The sequence below is a fragment of the Somniosus microcephalus genome, chromosome 12 (assembly GCF_052327205.1).
Source record: "Somniosus microcephalus isolate GS21.2 chromosome 12, FLI_Smic_1.0, whole genome shotgun sequence".
Lineage (NCBI taxonomy): Eukaryota > Metazoa > Chordata > Chondrichthyes > Squaliformes > Somniosidae > Somniosus > Somniosus microcephalus.
In genome coordinates, this window is record NC_140998.1 from 148,536,443 (window position 1) to 148,552,319 (window position 15,877).

At 43.8% G+C, this 15,877-nt stretch overlaps 1 protein-coding gene across 7 annotated transcripts in view; it reads right to left on the reverse strand.

The window, feature by feature from the left end:
* Positions 1–858: 858 nt before the first annotated feature.
* Positions 859–15,877, reverse strand: part of pacs2 (phosphofurin acidic cluster sorting protein 2) — a 292,002-nt gene continuing 276,983 nt past the window's right edge. For all 7 annotated transcript variants that reach the window (XM_086003651.1, XM_086003648.1, XM_086003653.1 and 4 more), the window contains 5 exons: positions 15,278–15,320; positions 14,929–15,061; positions 10,913–11,145; positions 9,688–9,801; positions 859–6,620 (listed from right to left, as the gene is read on the reverse strand). In XM_086003651.1, coding sequence (XP_085859777.1) covers positions 6,502–6,620; positions 9,688–9,801; positions 10,913–11,145; positions 14,929–15,061; positions 15,278–15,320 — 642 coding nt within the window. In that variant the 3' untranslated portion in view covers positions 859–6,501. The remainder of the gene's footprint in view (positions 6,621–9,687; positions 9,802–10,912; positions 11,146–14,928; positions 15,062–15,277; positions 15,321–15,877) is intronic.

Consider the following 15,877-nt stretch of genomic DNA (forward strand, 5'->3'; position numbering starts at 1 on the left):
AATATATAGTGTCTAGTACATTACCCTTATCCACCCTTTCTGTTACTTCTACTGCATTACCCTTATCTATCCTCTCTGTTACTTGTATAAAGGACTCGGGGATTAGAAAACTCTGGGATCGTGGCCACTGCTCATAAATAGTTCACTTTTAAAAAATAAGGTTTGAAAAATGGTTTAGCTCGGTTTTTAAAAAATACATATTATGTTGTCACCCTTTGATCAGTCCCCTAGAAGGTGTGGAGAGCTTATGATCAGACTTTGTCCCTATGCCTTGGTTGCTATAAAGTGAATGAACAGTCAGAGATTGACCCCCTCCCCTTCTTGTGGAGGATCTACTGTTGCCATATGATTGGAATTGGACATTCGTCCTACAGCAAATTGCAGGCCCAATTTCTGTGCCCTAAAAATCCAGTAGCGCATTCTAACTTACCGAACTAGAGTTCAAATCCCTCCATGGCCTCGCCCCCATCTCTGTAACCTTCTTCAGCCCTACAACCTTCAGAGAACTCTGTGTTCCTCCAATTTTGGCCTCTTGTGTAACCCCCCCCACTTTCTTCACTCCACCATCGGCCTTCAGCCGTCTAGGCCCTAAGCTCTGGAATTCCTTCCCTAAACCTCTCCACCTCCTTTAAGTCCTCTCTTAAAATCTACCTCTTTGACCAAGCTTTTGGTCACCTGTTCTAATATCTCCTTTTGTGGCTCGTTGTCAAATTTTGTTATTAAGTTCCTATGAAGAGCAGTGGGACATTTTATTTTGTTAAAGGCGCTATATAAATGCAATTTGCTGTTGAGTCGAAAATTCCAAATAAAGGTTTAAGACATAGAATGAATGACCACCACTCTCGTAATGACACAACACATGGATAAAGGTTATTTTATTTAATTGTAGTAATCCAATGTATTGCATGTCTGTTCCTTCATAAGTCTTCATCAGTACAAAAAGAAAAAAACTTGTGCTACAATTGGCTTGTAAAACAAAAAAACTGCAATCTTATATATCAGCTTCGTAGAGTGAAAATTCAAAAGTTTTTTTTAAATTAAAAAAATTAAAAATTAAAACATTTAAGTTTTATTCTAGACAGCAAAACAGTGCGAATTTTCACATTGAGGTGTGTCTGTATTTGAAACCATTCACATACGTACAGCAGTTTCACACAGTGCTTCCATACTGCTTCCAGGTCGGAGGGCAAGTGCTCGGAACGGATGACAGAATGTGCCCGATTCTTAAAACGGGATATTGATAAGCAAAGAATGCCAGATGTGGCATTTGTTGTCAGACATTGAATGTTTCATTTGGTGTTTTTGCTTCTAGTATGGGTTTAATTGAAACTCAGGCAATGCTTGCAACCTTTCTTCATTCCTACTTTCCCTTAAGCTTTTAACTATTAACCAAAGTGCCACTGATGTCAGATGTACCTGCATTGATAGACTCCAAAGCAAAGAACAGCCGATTTACAAAAGCTCAGCCACCTTTTGACATTTGTAAAATGTGTGCTGGAGGCCTTCTGGCTGTTTTTGGGGAACAGCCTGATAGCCTTGGAGCAGTGGACGGAGTTCTGCCACCCCAGTTCTGGATGCAGGCCAGTGAAGAGAAAAGAAGAAATTATGAAACAGTCGATAGAAAAGATGAGAAAATAGACAGAAAAGCAATGATGAAACAGAGAAAAAAAAGCAGTGAGAAATCAGTAGAGAAAAGCAATGATGAAACATTAGAGAGAAAAGACAAAATACGAAAAAGCTGAAAGGAAGCATAAAAAAAGAGAAAGGAAAACAAGAAAACAGCTGAAAGAAAAAAGACATACGACAAAACCCGAGAGAAAAGCAGAACAAGGAAACAACAGTGAAAAGAACAAATGAGAGAAATAGCAGAGAAAGAATACATTTGAAAGGAAGAATAAACAAGAGAAAAAGAGAGAAAAGAGCAAACGAGAAAACAGCAGAGAGAGGAAAACAAATGAAAAACAGTAAAGAGCAAGAAAAAATGAATGAGAGGAAGACCAGCAAGAAAGGAATGACATCTCACAAAGTTCACCATTGAGTGGCCACAGTACAGCGAGTTTCAGTGTAAAATCTCAAGCAAATGTTCATGATTATAGCGTTTGGACATTAAAAAGCATCAAACATGCTGCTGGACGCAGTGTGTTCCTCACCCTTAAAACAAGATTTGCAAATGGGCACATACCCTGCATGTTTGTATACAGTGCTGCACCAACAACCTATTCATCTTCTAAGCCAACTGCACTACAGTCCTAAAGGATACTCAGCACTACACTTCCACACGATTCTTTAACTGCATCCCCACCAGGTTTCTGCGCTATAATCCCACTGGGTTACTGAATCGGAGTGGGCTGAGTCACATCCTGCCACCTCCTGACTAGTGCATTACATGATCATTTAGTGAGAAAGAGGTTCATCCCTACATTTAACTGGATGTACAAAAGTGCAAACAAATTAAATGCAAAATACACACAGGATGTCCAAGCACCATTATTAACACTTCGCATCCACGCAATTTAAAGTCAGGTTACACGATCATTCAGTCTATGGTATCTACAATTCATGTCCTTTGGATTCCAGCTTTCATCTATCTGGACTTGAACAGCACAAACGCACTTTTTAAAATGATTTCCTTTCTCCTTGCAATGATGGCGCCAATCTCTTGCTGGGACAGTCCCACGAGTGATGACCCTCCAGGTGGCCATTCTTCGGGTGTGACTAGACAGTATGGCTATTGAACATGGAAGGCATCATATCCAAGCCTGATATGGTCCTCACCGGACATGCACTGTTGACCCAACAGCCCAGACCAGCTAACTGAACACAGAGCAGGGATTGAATTGCGGAGATTCTCATCTGTAAGGTTTCCTATTAAGAGGCTTTATACAGTTGGCTAGTGGGGGAGGCCCACAAACATGCATTTTTTTTTAGATCAATATTAAATGTTAATTATTGAATGTCAGGGATGGAGCAAGGAGTTTGGAGCTGGCAATGTTCTCCTCCCCCATAAAGAACATAGCATCAGCTCCTCAGGACCTGGAAGCAGTATGTGACTAACACAGCTTGACACGTAGAATTAGCGCAGTACCATTATGAACAAACTTGTACACTTCCACAGACACGAAGCTGCCTTTAGTACATCAGGTTAACTCAGGTACAGTATTGGTTATGCATTTTCGTTTTCTCAGCCATATTATGTAACATGGAAAATAAATATGATAAAAACAATGAGTTTATCCTGAATAATCGATAGGACAGCCTGTCGTCATGGGATTCCTAAACCCTCAGTCTCCAGCAATGAAGAAAGGACCAGTGGGGCCTTGTCCCCGCTCCTGCAGAGCCATGTGTTAAGTGTTATGACTGCACCTGTAAAACAGGAGCTGTTGCTGGTTCCAATGTTAAAGATCTCTTTGTTCAAAGGCTGTGTGTGTATATATTATCTCTTTACTGATGGGGGTTCTTAATGCATCAAGGATTATACAGAATATACCGATTTACCTGCTTTATTCCAGTCTCCATGTGGAAGTTATTCCAGAAAGTTGCAACTCTTTTTTTTTTTTTTTAAGTAACCTCCCTTCCTCCCCCACCCCAGTTACTTCCTCTCCTGGGGTACAGTTCTATGGTCACCAGTTTGCCGAATACAGGCAGCCATTTCACCGGTGCGAGCCCAGGCTGTAAGGCCATCAAAGCCAACTCTGTTCGCACCTGACATCCACACACACATGCTTTCCAGCAAGCGGACACTGGAGAGAGATTAGGAGCAGGAATCCTGGTGGATTTTTCCTCTTTCCTAACCCAGGGATGCTGTGGCCCATTGTAATACCCCATGGCAGCTCCCACTTGGAGACGACCAAGCAGCAAGCCAGAGGCCTTCCTGTACAGCCCAGTATAATACAGGACACGAATCCACTGACCCAGAGGGAGTTTGGTTGAGTTGTTTAACTGATGTTCCCAGTTACAAATGCAGTGAAGTGTTGAGACAATGGGGATAAAACGGACATAGGATGGGATGCAAAACAGGCGGGACTGCATTAGTTGCCCATTATACGCCCCACCCAATATTGGGTACGTTGTACAATGGGTGCCAAAAGCAATTCCACTTTCAATTTCACCCCAATGAGCTGAATCACCCTGGAAAAACTTCCAATGCAGTGGAGCGAGGAATAAGGCAGCTACCTAATTAAAGACTACACAAACATAAAACGCATGTTCTGCCTTTTCTCAAGTCTTCAACTTGACCTGCAGAAATGGCCGAAACCATCCACATCCATTAACTAGTGGTAAGAACCTTTGAAATGAGCGACCGGCCCAAACTGAATTGTGCAGGTGGTGCTTATAATAAACCAGTTCAGAGATATGAACCCCACACAGGAAACACGGACAGTGATGCAATAGACACCGAACGCTGATGGTTAACGTTACGTAGGTGAGTAGCTATCAAATAAGGCTAGGTCTGGGTGAATGTATCGTCACACACAGACATATAAACTAATGCAGAGATGAGTGTTCTAGCACCACGGATACTGAAGACGAACACCAGCTTTCTATATGTACAACTTATTCAAACTTCAAGACACTTAGAGATTCGCAGTGTTACTTGTCACCGTTCCACCTGCAAATCTAACGATTCTGATGCACTCTCAGGCACTAGTTCGCTGGCATGTTATACCCTGCTGTACGAGGTCCTGATTTAGTTACGTTTAAGGCAGGTGCGATCCAATTAATTCCCACCCAGAATTAATATTTAAAAAATATATATTTTGGCACGTTAAAACAAAAAGGTCCGAGGTATTTGCAAAAGCAGAAAATACAAGCTGTCAAGGTTAGATTTCATAATATGAGATTATTAATTCTTTCCAATATGAAGGGAATCAATGCAAACATGGTTTCTTTTCAGATGAGCTACAAGCCTAATTCTGACCCATATATTCTGACCTATGTCACATTATTTTAAAGCTTTTGTGCCAATACAATTTATGTGGGGGGAGAGTTTCATTCTATTAAGAGCAAGTGCCCTTTGGTGCCTACGGTGCCAGATTTTGCACCATCACTGCACCAGTCTATATAAAACTGTACATCATAAATTATTAGTGTCAAAAAACAAGTCAGTCTGCACTCCTTCAAGAGACAACATTCCTTTCAGGAGGCCTAGTTAAATCCATACAAATTATACCTTAAACTATCAAAGCTTATACCAACAAACTGTTATATACACTGCAAATTATGAGCGAGACCACAGGGAAAAACAGCCACCCTTCCTCTTCATTGATAGGTACACTCAAATTAAACAGAGGATCTGAATGATTTTCTGAATGGCTCTATGTTGCAAGTGAGAAAAGCACCCCTCCCCCCACTCCAAAAATAAAAGGTGGGAGTTAGAAATCTGTACAACCCCGGTTACATCACAAAATGGGATTCGAAGCTGGATATTTGGGACACCTTTGCTGTGGATCACCAGCATGCGTGGTGGAAACAAAGTCCCTCGCAGTGATTCTGTGACTAGTGTGGGAAAGATCTCAGCACTTTGACTCATTCTTTTCCGTGCCAGTCAACCACAAAGACGAGACCTCACTCAAAAAATGAATAAAATCCCCATGAAAATTACATTAGAGCCTTATTACAATGCGGCATGACGGGAATATAGGAGCTGCTGTTTAGTGTCACCAGTGCAAACCAAACCCACTTGTTAGTTTACGAAGGTGAGGAAAGCTTTTAGTGGGGCTACCTACAGGCTGCACAGCCAAGGTCGGCCCCTTGCTTGGCTGCCACAGTAACAAGCACTATCTTCATGCCGAGGCCCTGCGCAGTACGGCAGCTGAGAGCCGCACTTAAGAAGCAAGTCTCTAAAAACAAAACACACACCGAGTAATCAAAAAGCAATCACCCTCAGACATCACGTGTTGGAATCCCTCTCTGTAGGCGGCTACAATTGAAATAGAGGGGGGGAGCTATCTGGGCATCTGGCAAAGATCAACTTGACTCATGATTCAGAATGCATTTCTATGGGGAAAAATACACTGCCCGGGTTCTATGGACTACAACTATGGTTTGTTGTAAGAACGCCTAACTTAGGTCATTTTTTTGGTGTATTAATCTTTATCCTGCATGGATTAAGCAAGTCAGTGCACAGATTTGCGGTCCGCACTTCAATCTCCAGGCCTCACCCACCCCTATCTATCGAGAGGCAAAATATAGAAGGTGATGGCCATGAGCAAATGTGGGAAGTGCATTGTCTGCATTTATCCAAACGCCACCCTTCCCTTCCCACTGCAAAGAGCCAGTTCTGCAGTGTGTTCACACAACCTTCTGGTAAGACTTGTAAGGACTTTTATTTTATTCCTTGCCTTAGATCATTCTTTGAAAAAAAAAATTAATCGATGCAAAGCTCTGACAATGCACACAAGAAGCAGGGGCCTGCAGTTTGGAAAAGGTTCTTGGCACTGACTAGTTGCTGGCTCTCAGCCCAGCTACAGGTTAAGTATTCCTGGCGTGGCTGGGGAAGGTTTAGTAAGCAGTTTTCAAATGGCCGAAGATCCCGATTGGGAAATATTTCACGTGAGAGGACCACTGAGCAGCGAGCTGGAAAAATTTTACATCGTTCCATTCCACACCATCAATTGTTACTGTAAGAGAAACAGAGAAAGAGTGAGCACAGTGGGCTGATAAATATGTGTCCATATTTCCTATTGGAAAAAAAAATATTGACTTAAATGAGGAGAATTTATTTTTATGTAGCATGTTGTGATGATCTGGAATTCACTGCTTGAAAGGGTGATGTAAGCAGATGCAATAGCAACTTTCAAAGATGAATTGGATAAATTCTTGAAAAGGAAAAATTTGCAGGGCTATGGAGAAAGTGGGACTAATTGGATAGCTCTTTCAAAGAGTCAGCACAGGCATGATGGGCCAAAAGGCTGCGCTGTAGGATTCGATGAATAATCACCACCACTCGTTCTTATGTTTTCACTTGCCTGAGAGGAAGTGACTCCTGTCTGTACCTCGTGTCTATTCAGGAAGATCCCCTACGTCAGTTCCCAGTGTTTTGGGCAAGTCTCCCAACTGTGCTAATTTGTTGCGCAATGTGGAGCCGGGCAGTTACAAGGTCTGACTGCAACTTCAGGCATCGTGGGTTCCTGGGACTAGGGACAGGGTCACTGGCAAGGCTTGGAAGCTAAGCAGAGCCAGGCCTGGTTAGTACCTGGAGGGGTGACCATCAGGGAAGACCAGGTGCAGAAGGTCACGGAAGGAGCCCCGAGGAGGGGCGGTTGGTGAGGTGGTCACGGAAGGAGGAGCGGCTGGTGAGCAGGCCCGGGCGTTGGGCTGAAGATTGTCGGACAGGAGGAATGGTGGAAATGGAATGGCGGCGTGCACCGACGCAGCAGCTTTGCTTCTCCCAGTCATGGGAGCTTGCAAGATCACATTTCGTTGTTCATGTACTTGTGCAATGACAATAAAGTTGAATTATTATTGGTACAAGCAATACTGGGCTCTCCTACATAACTAGTGACTTACACACCTTGGTTATCCTTGGCATTCCATCCTGGGGCACGGAAGAATTTGAAATTCTCTGTGAATGGGCTCGTGAGTCAAACTAGCTTCAGTAGGCCTGCTCACACTTAATATTTTCCTACAAGGATTGTATTATTGTAGCCTCGCCAAGGGGGGGACGGGGGTGGTGTAGGACAGTCTGGGCTGCGCTCTGCTCCACTGCCGGCCCTTTGAATGACCAGTTCATTTGATCCTAGCACATCTTACAGTATGCACAGTGCAAGAAGTAACACTGTCTGCACTGAACATGCACCATTTGTGTGATACGCAGTTTTAAGACCTAAAATGTGGACAATGAACCAACTATTTGCTAACATCAGTAATACAGCAGTATACCATAGCTATTTTTTTTTAATTCATGCTCGCGATGTGGGTGTCGCTGGCGAGGCCGGCATTTATTGCCCATCCCTAATTGCCCTGAGAAGGTGGTGGCGAGAGCCTTATTCTTGAACTGTTGCAGTCCATGTGGTATTGCAGCAGTTTGATGCAGCTGAGCGGCTTTCTAGGCCACTTCAGAGGCCAGTTAAGAGTCAACCACGTTGATGTAAGACTGAAGTCATATATAGGCCAGACTGAGTAAGGACAGCAGGTTTCCTTCCCTAAGGGACGAGTGAACTAGTTGGATTTTTACAACAACCCGACAGCTTCATGCTCACTTTTACTGATTCTTGCTTTTTATTTCCAGATTTTAAATTCTCAAGCTGCCATGGTGAGATTTGACCGCGCATTCCCTCAATTATTAGTCCAGATTACTAGACCAATAACATACCCACTACGCTATCGCACCCCTTTTATCTCCCCCTTTTTAATTTGCTCTTTTAGTCAGTATTTATTTGTTTCCCTCCTCTCCTGAAGAAAAGAAAGAACTTACATTTAAATACCACCTTTCATGACCTCAGGACGTCCCAAAGTGCTTCACAGCCAATTAAGTGCTTTTTTTTCGGTGGCTATTGCTGGTGTATGGCACCACAGATGGCGATAGAGCTCTAGTACTTGGGCCAAATGGCTGTTCTTCATGTGAGATCCTGGACAGTGCGCGTCAGCAGGCTGTTCACCCTAGAAGCATCACAGGTGGCACCATCCTATTCCCAATTCGCATCCACATGTTGGCACTTGTGAGCGGGGTCACTGGATAACAATCATAGCCTGTGTTTTTCCCTCTCCCTAAACAGGGAGGCTGAAGCTAACTGTGGTAGTCCTCCTGCTGCCTCAATAAAGACCATCAGTTAACTGAGACTTGGGTGGGGGCACAATGAGGTTCATCGGGGGAGCCCGAGGAGGACACTGGATGTAGGGGCCGGGAAACTCCTTGGATCTGCTCCCGCTTCACTGGAAACGTGGCGGAAACCTCGTGTCCACTGCGCCTCTGCCAAAGTTACTCTGATGAAGCAGGAGCAGATCCAAGGAATTCCCGCCCACTATGCATTTCATATTAAAACCCAAATGTCTAAGTGAGCAGAATTAAAACTGAAGTATTCTGGGTTACCAGATATATCTCCACTAACATCAATTATGCAAAAATACTGTTTCTTAAAAAGAGGGGGCGTGCATGGGACATAAATCTATGAAAGGTTGGGGGGGGGGGGGGGGCAACGGTTTGGGGCTCAGCCAAACGTATTTGGGAACCTCTGAGCTAATTAAACATAGACCAATGGTTGAACCTAGGTGTCAGCTGTGGCTCCAGGGTAGCATTCGCACCTCAGTCAAAAGGTCAAGGCTTCAAATCCCACTCCAGAGAACTGAGCACATAATCTAGGCTGACACTCGTAGTGCAGTACTGAAGGAGTGCTGCACTGTCAGAGGTACCTTCTTGTGGATGAGATGTTAAACCGAGGTCCCGCAGGTGGACATAAAAGATCCCATGGCCATTTCCCTCAACCAACAACAATAATTCTTACTGTCCGCAAATTGGCAGACACATTTCTTACATTACATTACAACAGTGACTACATTTCATAAGTACTTCATTGGCTGTAAAGCACTTCGCGAAGTCCTGAGGTTGTGAAAGATGCTATATAAATTCTTTCTTTAGGTCCATTTGTACTATCACAGCGAACTGCGCATTTACCCACTGAAGCTCTATAAGGAGACACTGTTATGAGGGGCTCTGGTGCTCGTGAACCCAGTTCCCTCCAGTCATACCTCGCAGCATGGTCTGCTGCTGTTTTGCAGTGCAGATTAACCGGCTGATGCCTTCAATCACTTGGCTCTTCGATTCCAATTCTTTGTCTTTTGTCTTCTTAGGCAAAAACATCACTATAAGAAAGAATATATACATATATATTTGTATTAAAAAACTAAAATATTGGCCTGGCACTTGTGGTCAGCAGCGAATCGAAGGCGTTTGCTGCTGGGCCCAAAGTATGCTTCACACAAGGATCTCGCAATCCCTGTGTCGAGAACTTCGGGTTTTCCGAAGTTCAATTCAAATCAATGAAGTATAGTGGGGATCCCCTTGTGTGAACTGCTGTGATGTCAACAAGCTGTCTGAGCAGCCAATCAAAACGAAGAATTCTCACAGACAGCGAACAAGGAAGTGAGTAAGCTCTTAAAATTCAAACTTTTTAAAAATGTTAGAGAGCGCAAAACAAAGATTGGGGCTCTCACATGGGGAAAAGGCAAACCTGAAATAAAGATGGACAAACTTAAAAAAATTAATTTCACACTGTACAAAATTAAAATTAGTTTTCCAGGCCCTGAACCTTTGTTTAGCAGTAATAATGCTGTTAAAACCCCAGTTACACCTAATCCCTTTGGGTCTAACTTTTAGTGGGAAATTTAACAGTGTCATTACTGTGGAGGAGCCGAAGTTTCTGTCAGTTTCTTAGTCAGCAACTTCAGGTTTTCCGCATGCGTCTGCGCCAAATCCCAAAGTTGCGGTCAGTTTCAAAGGCGGAACGACTGCAAACGCTGCCAGTTCACCGTCATCCCGACCGCAAATTCCAGGCTATTAAAATCTGGTACGTAGCACGCATTCATCGCACTTCAAAGTGTCACACTGATGATCTTAAAAAAACAATATTGGAGGAGAAAAAGAAAAGGAACCAGTGCTTGCTGGTTTTTCTGACCGGGCCCCTCTCAGAGGGCAAGAGCTGGGGATTTACAAGCAGCTGCAAATCTATAGAAATTTCTATTACCAATTAGTGTCTAATCGACCAATTGGTGTACCGATTTAGGCTACTATTCCACAGGGGGTACCTGGGTGTGGCCTTAAAAGGGACAGCCAGGTTAAACTCAGGTTTATCTTAGCAACTAAACAGGTCTATCTCAGCAATTAAAGTTTACAAGTGTGATGCACACTCTCCATGGGCAATGCCACAGGAGATCAGACAGTTGAACTAAAGTCCTGCTCTGTGCAGACTCTTACCCTTTTTGTTCTTCTCCTTTGTCACCACTGTCATGGACATTGTCGGCAGGGTTGTAATTTCCCCGCCGTTGGGCAGCCTGCTGACCTGAAGGGAGCGGAAGGTACACTTCAGCGTGTTCTTGGCCGTGGCGTCCTTCTTCTCCGGATCCTTCTTCTTGTCAGCCAGTTGCTGTGCGATCCAGTAGTCGACCTGCAGTCCCATTAGCTCTCCGCTGTGGCCGAGGCTCAGTGAACTGACCAGACGGAAAGTATTGTGAAATTACTGAGCCTGCCGAAATATTTCAGTGCTCGCAAAAGCCCCATCATTTAACAACACCGGACATCTGGACTATATTGTCTGAGTCAAAGGAACTATTTAGCAGGCCCCACATGTTAACATGTGTGAATATGCAGCAAATTCATGAGAGAACTTTCTCACAGAAAAGGAGAGAAGTAAAGAAGAAATGAAAGGACAAGTGGACAACACTACTGCCACATGCCAGCGAGCAGCCATATTGCTACAGGCCAAAGAGCAGGTCACATGGCTATTCTGCCATGCTGTGTGGCGCAGAACAGATATAGATAGGGGAATAATTACAAAACAGGGAAGGAGAAAGAGAATATAAACTGTGCTAAAAAAAATATTACACTCAGATTATTTTCTTATGTTAGCCTTTTGGCTACTATAGTTGTTTAAGTTACTTTGTGTACTAATATAAAGTAATCAACTGTTTAACAAGAGGCTAACAACCCTTTATAAATGGATTAACAGCCGAGTTAAAACAGTGCCCAGGGGAGTTTTACACGGGCCATGTTAGCCTAAACAGTGTACCACCAGTGGAAATTAAATCCACTCAGAACTCAATGGAAATAAATGCTCATTACTTAGGGAATCACTGTCTACCCTCCCAATAAAAGACTGATAACATATGGCTGTTCACTGTGTAATTAGATCTTCGTGAGGCTCCCCTGGCTCAGCACTCTCACCTCTGAGTCAGAAGTAGGTTCAAGTCCCACTCCAGAGACTTGAGCACAAAATCTAGGCTGACACTCCCAGTGCCAGTACTGAGGGAGTGCTGAACTGTCGGAGGTGCCGTCTTTCAGATGAGACATTAAACCGAGGCCCTGTCTGCCCTCTCAATTGAACATAAAAGATCCCATGGCACTATTGCGAAGAGAAGCAGGGGAGTTCTCCCCGGTGTCCTGGCCAATATTTATCGCTAAACCAACATCACTTAAAAATACATTATTTGGTCATCATGACATTGCTGTTTGTGGGACCTTGTTTTGTGCAACTTGCCTGCCACGTTTCCCTACATTACAACAGTGACTACACTTTAAAAGTACTTAATTGGCAATAAAGTGCTTTAGGGCATAATGAGGTTATGAAAGACAAGTCTTTCTTTCTATGGAGATGCAGAGCCACAGTCATCAGGGGTGAATCTATCTTTCACTAATCGATTGCACAGCATGTTCATCAGTGCAAGGAATCATAGAAAGTTACAGCATGGAAGGAGGCCATTTCAGCCCATCATGTCCATGCCGACCAACAAAGAGCTATCCAGCCTAATCCCACTTCCCAGCTCTTGGTCCGTAGCCCTGCAGGTTACAGCATCCCAAGTGCACATCCAAGTACTTTTTAAATGGGGTTAGGGCTTCTGCCTCTACCACCCTTTCAGGCAGTGAGTTCCAGACCCCCACAACCCTCTGGGTGAAGAAATTTCCCCTCACATCCCCTCTAAACCTTCCCCCAATTACTTTAAATCTGTGCCCCCTGGTTTTTGACCCCTCTGCTAAGGGAAACATGTCCTTTCTATCCACTTTATCTAGGCCCCTCATAATTTTATACACCTCAATAAGGTCTCCCCTCAGCCTCTTCTGTTCCAAGGAAAACAGACCCAGCCTATCCAGTCTTTCACAGATTCACAGATTCACAGAAACCCCACAATGCAGATAGAGGCCATTTCGGCCCATCGAGCCTGCACCTACACATATCCCACCCTATCCCCACGTATTTAATCCCCCTAACACTAAGGGTCAATTTATCATAGCCAATCAACCTAACCCGCACATCTTTTGGACTGTGGGAGGAAACCGGAGCACCCGGAGAAAACCCACGCAAACACGGGGAGAATGTGCAAACTCCACACAGACAGTCACCCGAGGCCGGATTCGAACCCGGGTCCCTGGCGCTGTGAGGCTACAGTGCTAACCACTGTGCCACCGTGCTGGCTAAGATTCTCTACTCCCAGCAACATCCTTGTAAATCTCCTCTGTACTCTCTCTAGTGCAATCACATCTTTCCTGTAATGTGGTGACCAGAACTGCACGCAGTACTCTAGCTGAGGCCTAACTAGTGTTTTATACAGTTGAAGCATAACCCCCCTGCTCTTGTATTCTATGCCACGGCTAATAAAGGCAAACATTCCGTATGCCTTCTTAACCACCTTATCTACCTGGCCTGCTACCTTCAGGGATCTGTGGACATGCACTCCAAGGTCCCTTTGTTCCTCTACACTACTCAGTGTCCTACCATTTAATGTGTATTCCCTTGCCTTGTTAGCCCTCCCCAAATGCATTACCTCACACTTCTCTGGATTGAATTCCATTTGCCACTGTTCTGCCCACCTAACCAATTTATTGATATCTTCCTGCAGTCTACAGCTTCCTTCTTCAGTATCAACCACACAACTGATTTTAGAATCATCTGCAAACTTCTTAATCACACCCCCATATTCAAGTCTAGACCATTGACATATACCACAAAAAGCAAGGGACCTAGTACTGCGCCCTGCGGAACCCCACTGGAAACAGCGTTCCAGTCACAAAAACACCCATCAACCATTACCCTCTGCTTCCTGCCTCCGAGCCAGTTTTGAATCCAACTTGACACTTTGCCCTGGATCCCATGGGCTTTTAACTTCATGACCAGTCTGCCATGTGGAACCTTATCAAAAGCCTTGCTAAAGTGCATATACACTACATCAAACGCACTACCCTCGTTACCTCCTCAAAAAATTCAATCAAGTTTGTCAGACACGACCTTCCCTCAACAAATCCGAGCTGATTATCCTTGATTAATCCGTGTCTTTCTAAATGAAGATTTATCCTGTCCTTCAGAATTCTTTCCAATAATTTTCCCATCACCGAGGTTAGGCTGACTGGCCTGTAATTACTCGGTCTATCCTTTTCTCCCTTTTTAAACAAGGGTACCACATTAGCCGTCCTCCAGCACCACACCTGAAGCCAAAGAGGATTGAAAAATGATGGTCAGAGCCTCTGCTATTTCCTCTTTTGCTTCGCTTAACAGCCTGGGATATATTTTGTCTGGGCCTGGGAATTTATCCACTTTTAAAGCTGCTAAACCCCTTAATACTTCCTCTCTCACTATGTTTATTTCATCTAATATTTCACACTCTTCCTCCCTGATAGCAATGTCTGCTTCACCCCTCTCCTTTGTGAAAACAGATGCAAAGTATTCATTAAGAACCCCACCGATGTCTCCCGCCTCCACACACAGATTACCCTCATGATCTCTAATAGGCCCTATCCTTTCTTTAGTTATCCTCTTACTCTTAATATATTTATAAAACATCTTTGGGTTAGCCTTGATTTTACTTGCCAAGAATTTTTCATGCTCTCTTTTTGCTTTCCTAATATCCTTTTTAATTGCACCCCTGAACTTTCTGCACTTCTCTAAAGACTCTGCAGTATTTAGCCCTCGGTATCTGTCATACACCTCCCTTTTTTTCTTTATGCTACCCTGTATGTCTCTAGACATCCAGGGGGCTCTAGATTTGATAGTCCCACCTTTTTCCTTTAAGGGCACATATTTGGTCTGAACCCTCCAGATCGCCTCCTTGAATGACTCCCACTGCTCTGACACGGATTTACCTTCAAGTAGCTGTTTCCAGCCCACTATGGCTAAATCCCCTCTGAGCCTAACAAAATTTGCTTTTCCCCAATTTAGAATTTTCAGCTGCCTGGCCACATCCAGTACCACGTGCGAGCAGTACAAGTCTGCTTCCAATGCTTACCTCGAGTACAGCCCACCTCCAACAGAGGGCGAGGAGGGTGGGGTAGGGGAAGCTTCTTTCATTGCTGGAGACAGTGTCGGAGGAGTGGAAGACAGGATATTGGAGCCTGAAGTGGCAGCATCATCCGAATCACCTGCAGGTAATGTAACTTTATTTAGCACTATTGTAGCACTAGCTAAACATTTAAGACAGACATATTTTTAAAAAAACTTTCTGTAACTAGTAACACTATCAAACGCCATCTGGTACAGCACAAGTTCGATCAAGAGTAAAGTTCCCCTACGTTAGCCCATACACATTTCCTATCGCTAACGGGGAATTGATTTGAATTTGGGAGGAAATTACCAACCTGATGTCGCTGAAGACTGTTCCACAATCCCAACTTTCACAACCTGCAAGCATAGATGTTATAGATTCAGTACAATGTATTAAAAGCACATAAAACAGCCAGGATCAGCAGCCCGATTACAGAGCACTTCTAATATCAGAACGTTTACTCATATGTGTTTTGTAGCCACATTCCCTCAGAGTAATTCTGAAGATCCTAGTTTGTGTGTACAGTGTGTGGAGTGAAGAAGCCATCCTATTGATATGATAGGCTCAGCCTTGCAGAATGGAGAATACAGCTTCTCAATCTCTTAATATTATAGAATCTCTATCCTTTTATGTTCCTGCTGATTATGTAGAGAATACAAGTCAGCATTCGGTTATTGAAGGAAAAATAAACCATAGAATGACACAAAAGTCAATAGCTCCGATACTAAATGCATATACTTTCTCTCAACTCAAGGAATACACCCATCAACACAGTCCCTCCAACACATGCGCACATCCTCAACCTTCTTGCCAACAGACATCAATTCCTCAAATCCCTACATGCTGAAACACAAATGCTACCTTCAGCTCACCTCCATAAACATAGGCACGCGCATTCCTTCAACTCCTCTCC